At 44.1% G+C, this 18,622-nt stretch overlaps 1 protein-coding gene across 2 annotated transcripts; it reads right to left on the bottom strand.

The window, feature by feature from the left end:
* Positions 1-795: 795 nt before the first annotated feature.
* Positions 796-7,145, bottom strand: LOC123421312 (paired amphipathic helix protein Sin3-like 3). 2 transcript variants are annotated; one of them, XM_045107527.1, is made up of 16 exons: positions 6,996-7,145; positions 4,800-5,025; positions 4,505-4,727; positions 4,322-4,423; positions 4,138-4,212; positions 4,001-4,055; positions 3,560-3,690; positions 3,331-3,476; positions 3,091-3,197; positions 2,742-2,993; positions 2,295-2,596; positions 1,827-2,162; positions 1,653-1,714; positions 1,412-1,550; positions 1,065-1,225; positions 796-978 (listed from the first exon to the last, which is right to left on the bottom strand). In XM_045107527.1, exons 2-16 carry the CDS (start codon positions 4,961-4,963, stop codon positions 906-908), a joined length of 2,328 nt encoding a protein of 775 aa, XP_044963462.1. In that variant the 5' UTR covers positions 4,964-5,025; positions 6,996-7,145; the 3' UTR covers positions 796-905. The 2 variants fall into 2 exon arrangements, with proteins under 2 accessions (XP_044963462.1, XP_044963463.1); XM_045107528.1 differs by lacking the exon at positions 796-978 and having other exon boundaries at positions 1,061-1,225.
* Between the last annotated feature and the right edge of the window lie 11,477 nt (positions 7,146-18,622).

The raw sequence follows: 18,622 nt of genomic DNA on the forward strand, positions 1-18,622 counted from the left end.
CACTATAGAGGCCTCGTCGTCGACGAAAACGTGTCCTCCCACTGAATGCACATTGCCGAAAATTCTAAATAAATCCAGAATAATGCAAGCACCAGGATTTAAACCCTGATGGCTGGGAATACAACTCTAACAATCCAATCACAGGTTGATTTGGTAGTGAATGCATGAGATGTGCATGTGTTATGTGCACATTAAAGTGTATGTGCAACTGATGAAATGGATGTATGAAATGTATATTTGTATGCGATGACATATGAAATGCATGCAATAGTTATATGTGCATGTGTTGTGTGCTGCAGTATTGACCCTCCTCTCATCACTGACCGTCGATGGTGACACGACTGGTTAGTATTGACCCTCCTCTGAGCCAAACGGGTAAGATGACCATCATAACAATCACTAATGGGATGTTAGAGATGTATCAAATGCTGCTTTAGTACAAGACCTGCTACATGTATAAGAATTGTACAGCCTAAACCTATCCTTGACAAAACAAACCTGGATAGCCGTCGGATGAAAAGGAGAAACCAACGGTGGATGGGAATGTGGGCTAGTATCACCCAATCCCAATAGCTACGCTATGAAAAGAAAAACAGACGCACAATTGACCTGCACATACTGGATTATTTTTACAGTTTTTGCACTTTGCAAAGTAAATGATCATTTTTTACTTTCTAATTAAATTCACGGGACTGGAGTAGTTTTCTAACAAACAAAATCATCAATTGCACACCACGAATAGTTTTTTGAGCAAAAAGATGGTAAATTATCATTTTTGGTTTATAACTAAATGTATGGGACAAGGATAGTTTCTTATAACAAGCAACATAATGTTTCTCAATTTCATTGTAACGATACTTCAAATAATCAAATCCAGCATGTTACGTTACACCAGGGTATAACATTCAATGATGAGTTTCAGTCACTCCTCCAAGCTGAGTTGAATCCGTTCCACCATTCTCCAACTTGCGTTTTTTCCTGGAAAAAACATGCGTAGTGTTAGACTAATGAAAACGGGCTAAAAACAGTATGGAGTTATAAAGTCCATTTTAGGGGATCACTACCGTCTCTCAAAATGGCGCGGAAGTTTTACAGTATGATCACGAGCTTTCTCTTGCTCCTCTCGACCATGCTTCGGCAATTCATTGGGTAGAATTGGCCTTTGTAACTTCCCAAGGAAGTGAATGATCGAGTTGTCTGGATCCTTGGAAGAAATTATGCACAGCTGCAAGTAAGCAGAAGTAACTGGATTATAAGTTAATGCATGCCCAACTATCTCACACAAATAAGCAGTGTTAACTATATGAAATTACAACGATCAAACGCTAAACAAATTCACGATGATCTAGGAACGAAGAAAGATAGGTAGGTTAGAGTTCACAGTCATTCCCCCATACCGGATATAGATTACCTGCTTGATAACTTGGTTTATCACTGTATCCAGAGTAAAAAGTTCAAAAGACATTGGCCCAAGAAATTTCAGGCAGAAGTCCTCAAAATTGGAATTATCAATAGCACGATAAAGTAGCTTGGTGAGTTTCTCCTTAAATCTGCACCATTCAATGAAGAAGTTGTGGTTTTAAAACAAACTCTTACATGGTGAAAAAAATGAGCAATTCTTTTTAGATAGATATATGCATCCTAAACATTACTCTGCATATAGGTTGTCACTGGTGCATAAATATCTCGCATTCTGTAGTCTGTCATATAAAATCTGCCATACAGGGAAAAATAAATAAAAATTATTTTACAAGAACATATCATAATAGTTTGTTTAAATAAAACTATATTCCTTTGACTTCCAACAGAAAAATAAAGCAGAATACCTGGTAAAGCCTGCGAAGCACAACGAGGAAACAACAAGTATCTCCTTTCACACCACGCTGTTTAGCAGATGTTTGCCTTGATTCATGCTTCTTTTCATGTTTATTCCAATGGTCACGAGTACTAGGTTCGGAAGTATCAATTATGCGCCAACGAGAGCTCAACCCATCTCTAACAGAAGCAGCAACATCACAGCTTACTGGTTTTCTGGCACCGAGCATGACATCCGACACAATGGTTTCTGGATCGGGTATGAACTCGCCCTCCTCAATGTCTGCGCCAGAACCATCATGTGAAGAGCTAAAGTCGTGGGCACTTTTCCTTAGAAATTCACCTCTCTGAAAAGAAAATTGACATGGTGCAGGTTACTGTTACTCGACATTGATACTAAACAAATTGTGTTTCTGCATATACAAAATTTGGGACACAGTTCTGAAGAACAGAATGTTATGTCTTATGTGTATGATTACCTTGGATGATAGAGGAAGATTAGTGGCAGCGAAAGCATCAGGATTGCTATTGAGAGCATGTTTTCTGGTGCCGCAATGTTCACAAGCTTTTTCAGGAGCTGCGGTTTCCTCTGATGGAGGCCGTGCACAGTGAGCAGAAAGAAATGGATGTACTATTTTTGTCCAAGTCACCATCTGCTTCTCTTCAGAAGCGCATGCAGATGAGATTATACTGCTTATGTCCTTGTGTATATCAGGATTAGCATATTGATCTTCAGCCTTTGGCTTCATTTTATTGATTTTCTTGGCTTCAGCCAGCAAAGCTGCACGGGGAATATGTATGAAAACAAGACTAATAATAACAAAAAAAAAAAGGAAAGACTTTCTTGAGTAGATGGAGCAGTGCCAAATGCTAGCTACAACTTACAAGTACTATTATATTTGAGACAGAGTGAAAGTTGAGACTACCTTTCTGGCTCATTCTCTTCGCATCCAATTGTTTGAAAGAGGGGCCGCGACGATCAAGTGATTTGTAGTAATTTTTTGCTATAACTTCTGAGCAAGTCTTATGCAAATGCAATCGTGCATCCCGTAGTTCTACTATGCTCCGATTCAAACGAGAAAGTATAATAGGGAGAATAGTACTTGCATTGTTGGTATCCAACAGAGCTTCAAGAAATTCCTCACCATATAGTCTTATGATGCACCTCCTGTGTAGAGCTTTGCACAATTACAAACAAACAAAAAAGGAATAGTTAGTTAGCTGAACGTACAAAGAGGATGAGTCGAAGTTTTCTGTGCTGTCAGCTAATCTTACGAGTTAGCTGCTCCCTAATCTTCACATTGCTGCCAACACGATGTTGGAGATTGGCAATGAAGTCCGCAGTCACACGAAACCACTGCAGGAGCATGTCACTCTCAAACCTGAAGAAAGAACAGCGCAGTGAATCATCTTCAAAACAACAGGGCACTACGAAAATCATCGGTTATTCGCTGATATATTTACGAATAAAACAAAGGCTGAACAATAATGAACAAATTAGCAACTGGTGCATACATGTCTTCTTCGCAAAGCGACATTGTTGCTTCATATTCATTTGCAGTTTTATGGTTAGGGCTTTCCTCCTCAGATACAGGACAAATCAAAGCATCGTTGAGAATAGACCTTCCCAGTTTGGTCCGGTAACTCAATAGAGGTATACACTGCGATGGAGAACAAGTATGATTTGGATTAGTTATGCCAGTGGTAATTTACATGAGAAACTCATGGGTTTGTAGGGATTTACATTATCTGGCAGCAGGTAATAGCTAGGAGTGCAATGCCTTTTGAGTTCCTTGGGTTCCACTTTTGGGGGCAATTCATCAATTCTTGAGGTAGTCCATTCTCGCAAGGGTTTAACCTTGCCTTCCTCGTCCCCTTCAGTATGAGGCAACACTCCATTAGCTACGAGAGATTAGTATATATCTTAAGTTACCGATCCTGCTGCAGAACTGCAGTTTGTAGTTTCATCTAGGGACAATCAGACATGGCAATTGCGATATTTATGTGTTGGTAAATAGCAAGGATGCACTTAAACAAAATAGGTTGAATCGCAGATTGTAAATAGCATCTTAGGGAGTAATTAAGAAGAAAAGGGCATAAATATTTGCATCCAGCTATCATAAGTGAATGCTGAAATAAGGAACCTAGGGACTGTTTGCATTCAGGGCAGGATGAGCGGAAAAACCTTCTTTCATATGGACACCATCCAAGCTGTGATTATCATTTGCTTTAACTGAGGCCTGCAAAGGAGAATCAATGACATGACCATGTCACATGAGTTCATAATAAACTGAATGATGTCGCTTTGATGAGAAAGGGTACCTTCAGGTCTTCAGGGAGATAATTATCTACAAACTCTTCCAACAGCTCGGGACAGTTGCGCATGCATCTCTCCACCTACCAAGACAAAGAATTATGAATCAGACACCCTGGTCTTTTCCAATCTTGTACAAAGAAATTACTGCATGATTACTTAATACACAGTTTCTGAAGAACTAATACGTACATTACTGTAAACTTCTCGAGGGGTCATGGTCCTGTCCTTGCAAAAATCTTGCATAGTTTGCAAAAAAGCGGCATAATCATCGTCGCTGATGTAAGGGCATGTCTGCAGTCATAAGGTAGTCGAAGATCTTGTTAGCAACCACAGGCGGATAGAAGGAGCAACCATGAGTTTTTTATTCAGCACCTTCACTCTGGAAAGAAAATCCGTTGGTTTCTGTAGCAGGGGGTTCTTGACAACAACGGCTTCGACATCTGCATCGACATTGCTATTCCCTTCGATGGGGCTACGGCCTTCAGTAAAGTTCAGGAAGCTCTGTTTAACTGTATCACAGCCCTGGAATAGCTTTAACGCCGTCTCTATGCAGTTTTCAGGGCAGATGTTCCTTATTTCACTGTCAGGGTCGGCACTGCAGTTGGGAATTGTATGAATGTGATGAACAAAGTATTTGATACCGACTAATTATTAAGAACATACATACCGTTTTTTCCCAATCTCGTTCATGGTCTTGACAAACTCGTGGTACACGTCACCGGGGAGGTTCTCTCTAGCAAACAGCAAACATTGCATAGTCTCCAACGTGTGCTCTTTTTTCCCCTTTTTGTGTCCAATATTGTCGTCGTCAGCTTCATTGGGAGACACCATTTTCTTTCACTGCTGCTAGCTCTGACGATCACTTCTGCAAATTAATACGCAAACGGCAACACCTGCACGCGACAAACGAAAATGCATCAATTAATGGCATGTCTGAATTCTGAGACTAGCAAAATCTATATATTACCGCATTTCCCCTTTTTAAGGGTGTTCCGCAGTTATATTCCTATACACACAAACATCTTGTGTAGTGGTTTAGACGGTAGATAAAAAGGGAAATAAAAGAGGATGTTCTATCTTTTAGTTGATTTTTTATATTATCAACACGGTTGTAAAATGTGCAACTAGCCAAAACCTAAATTTCCACTAATCGATGACTTGCGATCACCGCAAGTGCTAAGATATGCAACGACTTAATTTCCATTAGCCGACGTTCATAATCTTCGGCTTGAAAATAAGGAAGAATCTCCAAAACATCTAGAGGTACTCACATGAGCACCAGCACATCTCGTATATTGGTCAAAAAATACAGAAAAGGAAACTTCTATGAAAGAGATGGGAATGTCAAACATAAGAAAGGTAAGAAAACCGATTGCAGCACGTGCCTACGGAAAGGGTTGCTGCGGATTCGAATTAATCAATCAGGCTCCTGCGTCGACGCGATAAGCTGGCCTAACCTAACAGTATATAACCAGTCCTGCAAGTTAATACACAAACGACAACACCTGCACATCATAAACGAAAATGCATCAATTAATGGCATGTCTGAATTCCGAGACTACCAAAATCTATGATTGCCGCATTTCCCCTTTTTCTAGGGTGTTTGACAATGATATTCATATACACGCAAACATCTTGTGTAGTGGTGCAGATAGTATATAAGAAGGGAAATAAAAGAGGAAGTGCTATTTTTAGCTGACTTTGATATTTTTCGACACGACTGCAAAACGTGCAACTAGCCAAAACCTCAATTTCCACTAATCAATACCCACGACCGTTGACTTAGAAGACTCGCAATCGCTGCAGGTGCTTAAATGCGCAAGAACATAATTTCAATTAATCAGCACACAATATCTTTGGGTTGAAAATAAGGCAGCACGGTCTAAAAATAGGTCAGCGGATCAAAAGATCCGGCGGCACGGCAGCCGTTAGATCTAAAGCTAGTAGCGTTTAACACTGTCCTCATCATTGCAACAAGGATAGTCTTGCAAAATCCTTTGGTACAAAGCTTATGTTGCAGAAACCTTTTGCAACATAGGTGATGTTACAGTTTTTTTTTCTTTCACTTTTTTGCAATATGGGTGTTGTTGCGGCAGAAAATTTTGACAACACGGATGATGCTGCAGAAAAAACATTTGCAACCTTTTCTCATCTTCATCTTTTTTTGCAACATGGGTGCTGTTGCGGAAGGCAATTTTGCAACACACGTGATGTTGCACAAAATGTTGCAAAAGGAGGCACCGCAAAGAAAACGCCTCACACAGAGGAAGCGGCGGAGCTCGCGTGCGATAATCCACCGGCTGAAGTGTCATAATGCGGAACAACAAGTTAATTTCGGTTTGACCGACGAGCGTAATCTTTGGCTTGAAAATAAGGAGGAACCTCTAAAACATCTAGAGGTAATCGCATGAGCACCAGCATATCTCATATATTGGCCAAAGAATTCTAAAAAAAGGAATCCGCTATGAAAGAGATGGGAACTGCAAACAGGGAAGGGAAGAAAACCAATTGCGCGTGCGTACGGCAAGGGTTGCTGCGGATTCGTACGGATCGGCGTGCTCGCGTTCCGCGGGATGGGAAAAGCCGGCGTGACCTAACGCGATGTAATCAAGCAAGCAATCAACAGGCCGCCGGCCCTGGTCGCCGGCGCCGCGCGCCCAGAAGAGTACGCAACCACACGACGCCAGTGCCGCCGGCACTGGGTCGCCGGATCCCGGTCGGCGCGACCGCGCGCGTGGGCCCGTCTGGTCGCCGGAAGTCGGCTGATCTCCGTCGCAACTTTCATCCGGCAATCGATACAACAGGTGAGCGAAGGTGGGTGGGATCGGGATCGGGATCGAGAGCTGAGTCGGTGAGCACGTACCGACGGCGACGGGCCTGGGTCGGGATCGAGCGAGGAGGAAGGGAAGCTTCCGATGGCGATGGCGATGGCGAGGACGCGGCCAAGATGAGGTAGAAATGGGGTTTGAGCGCGGCGCGGGGTGGGGTTGGGGTTTGGGGTCAGACCGGGTCGCAGTCGGGGTCACCCAGTGGTCATGTACACAGAGCGGCCAGTACTAGGTAAAAAAAGAACGGATGTGCCATTTCTCGTGTGCCCGAAATTCCTTTTCGGGTCACTCACCTTTTCCTCCCTCCTTCCCTCTCGGCGGAACCTCGTCGGAGGAGAAACAAGCTCACCGGAATAGAAATAGCCTCACCATCTATCTTAGGGTGAAGTAATGGCTTTGTTATCTGTCCTTAGGGGTGAGACGTGCAGTGGATCGCACGAGGTTTTCATGGACGGTGTCGGGATTAGAGGGATGCATGGTCAGGACGATGCCAGCAACGACGGTGGGGGTAGGTTGGTGATGGGAGGGTGGGGCGGTGCGTGGTAGCTCCCGCCGGCCGCGGGTGGTGGAGGACAGCGGTTAGGGCGGGGTAGGTTGGGGGTGTTCGGGATCGAAAAGAGGAAGTAGGAAGGGAGGAGGAAGATGAACATTAGCGCAATCTATTTTGAACCATTGAATTAAGATTTGACGGTCCATACAAAATATGATTGATATAACCATTTTTTGTGCACCTCACAAATAGAGCCTCAACTGGTGCAATATCCTCATGGCCAAAAGCTAGTATAGAACATAAATGGAGGGAGGATTTTGGCGAGTTGCTTGAGATGAACATAGAGGAGAGGGAATAGGAATATGACGAAGGCATGCTTGGACATGTAGAAGAAGCCGATTTCATCGTAAGCGACCGAGGCGATCCATGCTTTCGTGTGTATCACTAGTATGGTAATCTGATGTAGACATTGCAAAATATTAGCCCATGGATGTTCCCTAGATGAAAGGCGGTCGCGAGCCTCGTTGTTCATGAGATCTCGGAGCATGGTGGTTGTTTTGAATACACATATGTTGTGTCACATGCTCTTCGGTCTTAATGCTATTGCAGATGTTCGCACACACACACACACACACGGAGAGAGTGAGAGGGAGAGAGAGAGGGGGAGGGGGAGAGGGAGAGGGGGTAGAGAGGAGAAGAGGGAGAGAGGGCATGGAGGGAGAGAGGGAGAGTGGGCAGAGGGAGGGAGGAAGGGAGGAAGGGAGAGGGGGGAGCGGGAGGGAGGGAGGGAGGGAGAGAGAGAGAGAGAGAGCAGAGAGAGAGAGAGAGAGAGAGTGTTTGTGTGTGTGTGTTCACCTAAATGTTATCCTCAAGCTCTAGTCTCCTTCGTGTCTTACATCTTTGTGTGCACATTTTTTTGCTTGGTATTCCTTTTTTAACCGAGAGACATATGGTTTTTGGTCCTTGGTACATGACCTAAGTACATGCATCACATAGAACAAGTCAACCCAATGACATTAATTGGGATCAAATTTGGTGATCTGGATGAGACATAGTTGTTCAATGGTTCTCCAACTATGTTTTGCTAGAATTGTTGATGGAGAGAAAAAGCCCAAGAAAAGAGGATTTTACATCATGAGATTTCCTAACTAGGCTAAACCGATTGTATTGAAGAAGCACTTAGGTGATTTCATGTTGCTAGAAATTGAGGTGGTGATCAAAGTGACCTACTGGGTCCTGACAGTCATGCCATAGGGAAGCTCCATACCATCTCGGTGAGGATTGGAGGGTGCATCATCGCCTTAAACATTTCTTAGGCTCTGTGAGATTGCCTTTGCCCCGAGACCAGTTATGAAAATATACATGGATGCTATTGCACATGAAATGGTTAAAGCCAAAGTAGGAGTTGGGGATGTTAACAAAATAGCACCCTAAACTATTTTTTTTCTAAGGAGATATTGATCTTTGGAGTGGACTTTGAGTTAGAGGGGGTGGAGCAAGGATGGTATCATGAGAAGTAAAGAGGGCCTTTAGATACAAGGGTTAAAAGCTCATGAGATAGGTGCTATAGAAAATGACAACTTGAGGAAGAAATCTTGGGAAGAGAATGTGGGATAATAAAGATAAGTGATTACTTTGGGAAGCTTACCCCTAGCATAGTTTGAAGAAAAATAGAAAGGCACTCAAAATGAGACTAGTAAGAAGATCGGCATTGATGGTGGAGCTCACGTTGATCCTCTAAAAACTCATAAAAATAGAGGGAGAAAATGGCAGCCAAACATTTAGGCTAGCTTTAGAGGAAAAGGGAATGAAGTAATTTGAATTAGAGGAGAAGAGGTATGAGCTCGAAGTACAACGACAATATGATTTTCTTCAACATGTTCTCAATACGCCCATGGATAGGAATGATGAAGATGATCTGATAGAAAGAAGATGATGAGATTGAAGATTTGGAACATAAAGAGTTGATTGCAATGAACTCGAACCAGTGGACTACAGTCTTAGTGAGGAATCCATGGAGTCCTTGGCACTAAGTTGAGGAGAATTAAAGGGAATGAAGCTGAGCTTTTTCTATGTAGATGTCATAGACTTAAGTATAAACAAGACATATGATAGTCTAGGATTTGATAAATAGAGTTATTCCCAGCGATGGTAAAGGGAAAAAAGTGGTAAAGGGATTTTTCCAAATAAAGAGTTGTTGCCAAGGATGGTAAAGGGAATAAAGTGGCTCCCCTTAAGCCTCCTCGTGATCCCCTCCACCTAGCCACCGCTGATCTCCTTTTCCACCCACCAAATTTTCTTTCTAATACGATCATCCTCTCCAACGTCTTCTTGCGATTAACATGATTCACATTCCATGTTATCCACCCTGGGCTTGATACAAAGTTAGGCTTGGCTTTTGTCTAGGAGGTGCAATGGTGTACCTCATTGAGAGTGCACCCCACTTATAGGTCTGACCATTTAAATATGGTTGTCCCTTTTGGAAGGACATATTTCAAGCTTAATGAGGTACGTGGCTATCTGCTTGTATTGCTTTGAAATACTCAATTGGTGGTAAGGCTTATGCGATGTAGATATCATCTATTGGTAAATATTCATTTGCGGTCCCTTGCAAGAAGGTTGGATTTGCATCGGAGAACTTTTGTTTGCCATAAGTTTAAGTGATACTTTCCTTTATGGGGCAAGGGTGAACCTAATTGTGGTCCAAGAATTCAATCATTGGAAAAATGAACATTAAATGCAATGGACAAGTATTAGTCCTTCAAATTGAATTCTAGCCCCCCCAATAAAAGCATGTGTTTTCCAACTATACTTAATTATGATGCATGGATGGTTATTGATATTAATGGAGTAGATCAGGAAAACTTAATGCTCTTTATATATATGGCTACTTATGATTTTGAGCCGCATAAAAAGCAGTTGGTGTCGCCACCTGTGTTGAATTTTCAGTGTGAACAAAGACATTTACTTCCATCTAGTTTGGTATAACTCCTCCCCTCGTTGCGCCAGAGTCCACATGGCCTTTAAGCGGAATGAATGAAACCGTGGAATCGTCAAACATTACTGTTGGGCCCTGATACATGGAATGGGAGTCTTAGATTTGAGTCCACTCTATCATATGTTGAGACACAAATTGACTTTTTCCTGGTTGGGCCAAGCCTAGTCTTTGACCAAAGGCTTGGAAACTCTGGACCTGGATTAGTTGACCAGTTTGATCTTACAGCCTATGAGAACGAGGGAGAAAGTGGTGTGCTTTCTACATCTATCAATCCCACCAAATGGTTCATGATTTACACGGCCTTGATGAAATTGTTGAATATATCACAACAAGGTATTACGATTGACATCATTGCCTTGGCATGGGTGGCTTATCATTGAATTGCACCAACCATTGTGAGAATTTATCATTATCCAACAAAGAAGGCTTAACTCCAGATGTTTTGAGCTCCATATTTTCCCAAAAAAAACACCCTCCCCTCCACGTGTCGTACCACTTTCAACGCCATGTTCAAAATTGCCTCCACCATCATCACTGCCATCATACTCTTCATCCCCATCTCTAGCAAATCACCAGCACCCTAACCCAAATGGCAGTCTACGACATTGATCCTCTTCAATATGTGTAGTTGGGGGGTCAATAGCTACTGTGCGACGTTTTTGATACGAACTGGCTGCAAACCGGCATTGTTCGCAAGAATGGCGCTGCTGCGACACCTCTGTGCGCACAAATAGCCGATGCGCGACATGGCCCTTAAGCACAATATCTATCAGGATTAGGTGGAACCGGCGGGACCCACAGCTTATCCACGTCGGCATGGGACCCAGATGGCGGCGACTACGGTCAAACAATTTTCCCCTGCGCGCGCATCCTCTCTCTTCTTCTTCTCCAGCGACGAAGCATGGCAACGCCGGCGAGCTCCGATTCAGAAAAGCAAGTTTACAAGAATTTAAAAGCAAATCGGCCGAATTCAAACAACATAGATCCATTTTAGCAAATGCTACCTCTTGAGCTTGCGTTGGTTTTTCCCTTGAAGAGGAAAGGGTGATGCAACATAGTAGCAGTAAGTATTTCCCTCAGTTTGAGAACCAAGGTATCAATCCAGTAGGAGTATCAAGACAAGTCACCAAAGTACCTGCGCAAAAACAAACAAACTTGCACCCAACGCTATAAAGGGGTTGTCAATCCCTTCACGATTAATTGCAAGGTGAGATCTGAAGGTGGAAAGTGCAACAAAGTAAAAGTTTAGAGCTGAAAATATGATGTGAAGTAGACACGGGGGCCATAGTGTTCACTAGAGGCTTCTCTCATGATAGCAAGTATTACGGTGGGTGAACGAATTACTATTGAGCAATTGATAGACCCGCGCAAAGTCATGATGATATCTAAGGCAATGATCATACATATAGGCATCACGTCCGAGACAAGTAGACCGATACTGTCTGCATCTACTACTATTACTCCACACATCGACCGCTATCCAGCATGCATCTAGTGTATTGATTTCATAACAAACAGAGTAACGCCTTAAGCAAGATGACATGATGTAGAGGGATAAATTCATTCAATATATATAAACCCCATCTTTTTACCCTTGATGGCAACAACATGATGCGTCCCTCGCTACCCCTTCTGTCACTGGGTGAGGACACCGCACGGTATGAACCCAAAACCAAGCACTTCTCCATTGCAAGAATTATAGATCAAGTTGGCCAAACGAAACCCACAACTCAAAGAGAATTACAAGGATACGAAAATCATGCATATAAGAGATCAGAGGAAACTCAAATAATATTCACATATAATCTGATCATAAATCCACAATTCATCGGATCTCGACAAACACACCGCAAAAGAAGGTTACATCAGATAGATCTCCATGAAGATCATGGAGAACTTTGTATTGAAGATCCAAGAGAGAGAAGAAGCCATCTAGCTACTAGCTATGGACCCGAAGGTCTGTGGTGAACTACTCACACATCATCGAAGAGGTAATGGTGTTGATGAAGAAGCCCTCCATATCCGAATCCCCCCTCCGACAGGGCACCTGAACGTGCCCCAGATGGGATCTTGCGGAGACAGAAGCTTATGGCGGCGGAAAAGTATTTTCGTGGCTCTCTCTGGCAGTTTTGGATTTTAAGGGAATTTATAGGCAGAAGAAGTAGGGCAAAGGAGTCATGGTGGGCCCACAAGCCTGGTAGGCGCGCCCCCAGGCCGCTGCTAGGGGGCTTGTGGCCTCCCCCGGAGTCCTTTGCCTTGGTTCTCAAGTTCCATGCGAATCTTCTGTTACGGAAAAAATATATTTCCGAAGGTTTTATTCCGTTTGGACTCTGTTTAATATTCTTCTCTGAAAATGGTCAAAAACACGGAAAAAACAGGAACTGGCACTTGGCACTGAGTTAATAGGTTAGTCCCAAAAAAGATATAAAATAGCATAATCATGCAAACAAAACATCCAAAGTTGACAAGATAATAGCATGGAACCATCAAAAATTATAGATACGTTGGAGACGTATCAAGCATCCCCAAGCTTAACTCCTGCTCGTCCTCGAGTAGGGAAGTGATAAAGACTGAATTCTTGATGTGGAATGCTACCTAACATATTTGTCCTTTGTAACTTATTTCTTGTGACATGAATGTTCAGATCCGTAAGATTCAAAACAATAGTTTGCTATTGACATGAAAACAATAATACCTCAAGCATGCTAGCAAAGTAATCATGAACTTTTGAAATAACAAGGCCAAAGAAAGTTATCCCTACAAAATCATATAGTCTGGCTATGCTCCATCATCCCCACACAACGAATTAAATCATGCACAACCCCGGTATTGGCCAAGTAATTGTTTTTGCACTATTACTTTCTCAAACTTTTTCAACTCTCACGCAATACATGAACGTGAGCCATGGATATAGCACTATAGGTGGAATAGAGTGTGGTGGAGGTTGTGAGGCAAAAAGGAGGAGATGGTCACATTGATTCGGCATATCAACGGGCTATGGAGGTGCCCATCAATAGATATCAATGTGAATGAGTAGGGATTACCATGCAATGGATGCATGAGAGCTATAAGTGTGTGAAAGCTCAAAAGAAGAACTAGTGGGTGTGCACCCAACTTGCTTGCTCACGAAGACCTAGGGCAATTTTGAGGAAGCCCATCATTGGAATATACAAGCCAAGTTATATGATGAAAATTCCCACTAGTATATGGAAGTGTCAAAACAAGAGACTCTCAATCATGAAGAACATGGTGCTATTGTGAAGCACAAGTGTGGAAAAAGATAGTAGCATTGTCCCTTCTCTCTTTTTCTCTCTCTTTTTTGTTTGGGCTCTTTGGCCTCTTTTCATTTTTTTTGGTGGGCATCTTTGGCCTCTTTTTTTTATTTCCTCACATGGGACAATACTCTAATAATGATGATCATCACACTTTTATTTACTCACAACTCAATACGTAGAGCAATGATTGTTGGGGAACGTCGCATGGGAAACAAAAAAATTCCTACGCGCACGAAGACCTATCATGATGATGTCCATCTACGAGAGGGGATGAGTGATCTACGTACCCTTGTAGACCGTACAGCAGAAGCGTTAGTGAACACGGTTGATGTAGTGGAATGTCCTCACGTCCCTCGATCCGCCCCGCGAACAATCCCGCGATCAGTCCCACGATCTAGTACCGAACGGACGGCACCTCCGCGTTCAGCACACGTACAGCTCGACGATGATCTCGGCCTTCTTGATCCAGCAAGAGAGACGTAGAGGTAGAAGAGTTCTCCGGCAGCGTGACGGCGCTCCGGAGTTTGGCGATGACCTTGTCTCAGCAGGGCTCCGCCCGAGCTCCGCAGAAACGCGATCTAGAGGAAAAACCGTGGAGGTATGTGGTCGGGCTGCCATGGAAAAGTCATCTCAAATCAGCCCTAAAACCTCCGTATATATAGGTGGGAGAGGGGGGGCCTTGCCTTGGGGCTCAAGGAGCCCCAAGGGGGTCGGCCGAGCCAAGGGGGGAAGGTCTCCCCCCCCAAACCGAGTTGGACTTGGTTTGGTGGGTGGGAGTCCTTCCTTCCGTTCCCACCTCCTCTTTTTTTTTTCTTTCTGTTTGATTTTCCTTCCAATGCGCATAGGGCCCTTTTGGGCTGTCCCACCAGCCCACTAAGGGATGGTGCGCCACCCTCAAGGCCTATGGGCTTCCCCGGGGTGGGTTGCCCCCCCGGTGAACTCTTGTGTGTGATGTTGTATTACCGAGTGGGCCCCGAGATACTGTTGGGGAACGTCGCATGGGAAACAAAAATTTTCCTACGCGCACGAAGACCTATCATGGTGAAGTCCATCTACGAGAGGGGATGTGTGATCTATGTACCCTTGTAGACCATACAGCAGAAGCGTTAGTGAATGCGGTTGATGTAGTGGAACGTCTTCACGTCCCTCGATCCGCCGCGCGAACTATCCCGCGATCAGTCCCACGATCTAGTGCCGAACGGACGGCACCTCCGCATTCAACACACGTACAGCTCAACGATGATCTCGGCCTTCTTGATCCAGCAAGAGAGACGGAGAGGTAGAAGAGTTCTCCGGCAGCGTGATGGCGCTCCGGAGGTTGGTGATGATCTCGTCTCAGCACGGCTCCGCCCGAACTCCGCAGAAACGCGATCTAGAGGTAAAACCGTGGAGATATGTGGTCGGGCTGCCATGGCAAAAGTTCTCTCAAATCAGCCCTAAGACCCCACTATATATAGGAGGAGGAGGGGGGAGCCTTGCCTTGGGGTCCAAGGACTCCCAAGGGGTCGGCCGAGCCAAGGGGGGAAGGTCTCCCCCCCAAACCGAGTTGGACTTGGTTTGGTGGGTGGGAGTCCTTCCTTTCCTTCCCACCTCCCCCTTTTTTTTCCTTTCTCCTTGATTTTATTCCCAATGCGCATAGGCCCCTTTTGGGCTGTCCCACCAGCCCACTAAGGGCTGGTGCGCCACCCTCAAGGCCTATGGGCTTCCCCGGGGTGGGTTGCCCCCCCGGTGAACTCCCGGAACCCATTCGTCATTCCCGGTACATTCCCGGTAATTCCGAAAACCTTCCGGTAATCAAATGAGGTCATCCTATATATAAATCTTCGTTTCTGGACCATTCCGGAAACCCTCGTGACGTCCGTGATCTCATCCGGGACTCCGAACAATCATTTGGTAACCAACCATATAACTCAAATACGCATAAAGCAACGTCGAACCTTAAGTGTGCAGACCCTGCGGGTTTGAGAACTATGTAGACATGACCCGAGAGACTCCTCGGTCAATATCCAATAGCGGGACCTGGATGCCCATATTGGATCCTACATATTCTACGAAGATCTTATCGTTTGAACCTCAGTGCCAAGGATTCATATAATCCCGTATGCCATTCGCTTTGTCCTTCGGTATGTTACTTGCCCGAGATTCGATCGTCAGTATCCGCATACCTATTTCAATCTCGTTTACCGGCAAATCTCTTTAATCGTTCCGTAATACAAGATCCCGCAACTTACACTAGCAACAAAATGACACGATCAACATGCTACGTCTATTAGTTTGGGTCTAGTCCACCACGTGATTCTCCTAATGACGTGATCAAGTTATCAAGCAACAACACCTTGTTCATAATCAGAAGACACTGACTATCTTTGATCAACTGGCTAGCCAACTAGAGGCTTGCTAGGGACAGTGTTTTGTCTATGTATCCACACATGTAAATGAGTCTTCATTCAATACAAGTATAGCATGGATAATAAACGATTATCTTGATACAGGAATTATAATAATAACTATATTTATTATTGCCTCTAGGGCATAATTCCAACAGTCTCCCACTTGCACTAGAGTCAATAATCTAGCCCTCACATCATCATGCGAATTACATTGTAATAAATCTAACACCCATACAGTTCTGGTGTTGATCATGCTTTGCCCGTGGAAGAGGTTTAGTCAGCGGGTCTGCTACATTCAGATCCGTGTGCACTTTGCATATATTCACGTCCTCCCCTTCGACATAGTCGCGGATGAGGTTGAAGCGTCGTTTTATGTGTCTGGACTTCTTGTGAAACCGTGGTTCCTTTGCTAGGGCAATGGCACCCGTGTTGTCACAGAACAAGGTTATTGGTTTCAGTGCGCTTGGCACCACTCCAAGATCCGTCATGAATTGCTTCATCCAGACACCCTTCTTAGCCGCCTCCGAGGCAGCCATGTACTCCGCTTCACATGTAGAATCTGCTACGACGCTTTGCTTGGAACTGCACCAGCTTACCGCACCGCCATTAAGAATAAATACGTATCCGGTTTGCGACTTAGAGTCGTCCGGATCTGTGTCAAAGCTTGCATCGACGTAACCTTTTACGGCGAGCTCTTCGTCACCTCCATATACTAGAAACATCTCCTTAGTCCTTTTCAGGTACTTCAGGATATTCTTGACCGCCGTCCAGTGATCCACTCCTGGATTACTCTGGAACGTACCTGCCATACTTATGGCTAGGCTAACATCTGGTCTAGTGCACAACATTGCATACATGATAGAACCTATGGCTGAAGCATAGGGGACGGAGCGCATATGCTCTCTATCTTCATCAGTTGCTGGGCACTGAGTCTTAATCAATCTCGTACCTTGTAAAACTGGCAAGAACCCTTTCTTGGACTGTTCCATTTTGAACCTCTTCAAAACTTTATCAAGGTATGTGCTTTGTGGAAGTCCTATCAGGCGTTTTGATCTATCCCTGTAGATCTTAATGCCTAGAATGTAAGCAGCTTCTCCTAGGTCCTTCATAGAGAAACTTTTATTCAAGTAATCCTTTATGCTCTCTAAGAACTCCACGTTGTTTCCAATCAGCAATATGTCATCCACATATAATATTAGAAACGCCACGGAGCTCCCACTCACTTTCTTGTAAATACAGGATTCTCCAACCACTTGTATAAACCCAAATGCTTTGATCACCTCATCAAAGCGTTTGTTCCAACTCCGAGATGCTTGCACCAGTCCATAAATGGATCGCTGGAGCTTGCACACTTTGTTAGCATTCTTAGGATCGACAAAACCTTCGGGTTGCATCATATACAACTCTTCCTTAAGGAAATCGTTAAGAAACGCCGTTTTGACATCCATCTGCCAGATTTCATAATCAAAAAATGCAGCTATTGCTAACATGATCCTGACGGACTTAAGCATCGCTACGGGTGAGAATGTCTCATCGTAGTCAACTCCTTGAACTTGTGAAAAACCCTTTGCCACAAGTCGAGCTTTATAAACGGTCACATTGCCGTCAGCGTCCGTCTTCCTCTTAAAGATCCATTTGTTCTGAATAGCCTTGCGGCCCTCAGGTAATACTTCCAAAGTCCACACTTTGTTCTCCTACATGGATCCTATCTCGGACTTCATGGCTTCTAGCCATTTGTTGGAATCTGGGCCCACCATTGCTTCTTCATAATTTGCAGGTTCATTGTTGTCTAACAACATGATTGACAAGACGGGATTACCGTACCACTCTGGAGCAGCACATGGTCTCGTCGACCTGCGTGGTTCGACAGAAACTTGAACCGGAGTTTCATGATCATCATCATTAACTTCCTCCTCAACCGGTGTCGCAACGACAGAGGTTTCCCCTTGCCCTGCGCCACCATCCAGAGGGATGAGAGGTTCGACAACCTCGTCAAGTTCTATCTTCCTCCCACTCAATTCTCTCGAGAGAAACTCCTTCTCGAGAAAAGCTCCATTTTTAGCAACAAACACTTTGCCCTCGGATTTGAGATAGAAGGTGTACCCAACTGTCTCTTTTGGGTAACCTATGAAGATGCACTTTTCCGCTTTGGGTTCCAGCTTTTCAGGCTGAAGTTTTTTGACATAAGCATCACATCCCCAAACTTTAAGAAACGACAACTTTGGCCTTTTGCCATACCATAGTTCGTATGGCATCGTCTCAACGGATTTTGATGGTGCCCTATTTAAAGTGAATGCAGCTGTTTCTAATGCATAACCCCAAAATGATAATGGCAAATCGGTAAGAGACATCATAGATCGCACCATCTCTAATAAAGTACGATTACGACATTCGGACACACCATTACGTTGTGGTGTTCCAGGCGGTGTCAATTGTGAAACAATTCCACATTGTCTTAAGTGAGCACCAAACTCGAAACTCAGATATTCGCCCCCACGATCAGACCGTA

The sequence above is a fragment of the Hordeum vulgare genome, chromosome 1H (assembly GCF_904849725.1).
Source record: "Hordeum vulgare subsp. vulgare chromosome 1H, MorexV3_pseudomolecules_assembly, whole genome shotgun sequence".
Lineage (NCBI taxonomy): Eukaryota > Viridiplantae > Streptophyta > Magnoliopsida > Poales > Poaceae > Hordeum > Hordeum vulgare.

Bases quoted from the DNA above. Each gene is read 5' to 3' on its own strand.
- LOC123421312 (XM_045107527.1), bottom strand. From the start codon at position 4,963: ATGGTGTCTCCCAATGAAGCTGACGACGACAATATTGGACACAAAAAG. The intron at 4,424-4,504 runs GTGCTGAATAAA...TTATGACTGCAG, and splicing joins ATTTTCTTTCCAGAGTGAAG to ACATGCCCTTACATCAGCGA. The intron at 1,551-1,652 runs GTAATGTTTAGG...TGAATGGTGCAG, and splicing joins AGTGACAACCTATATGCAGA to ATTTAAGGAGAAACTCACCA.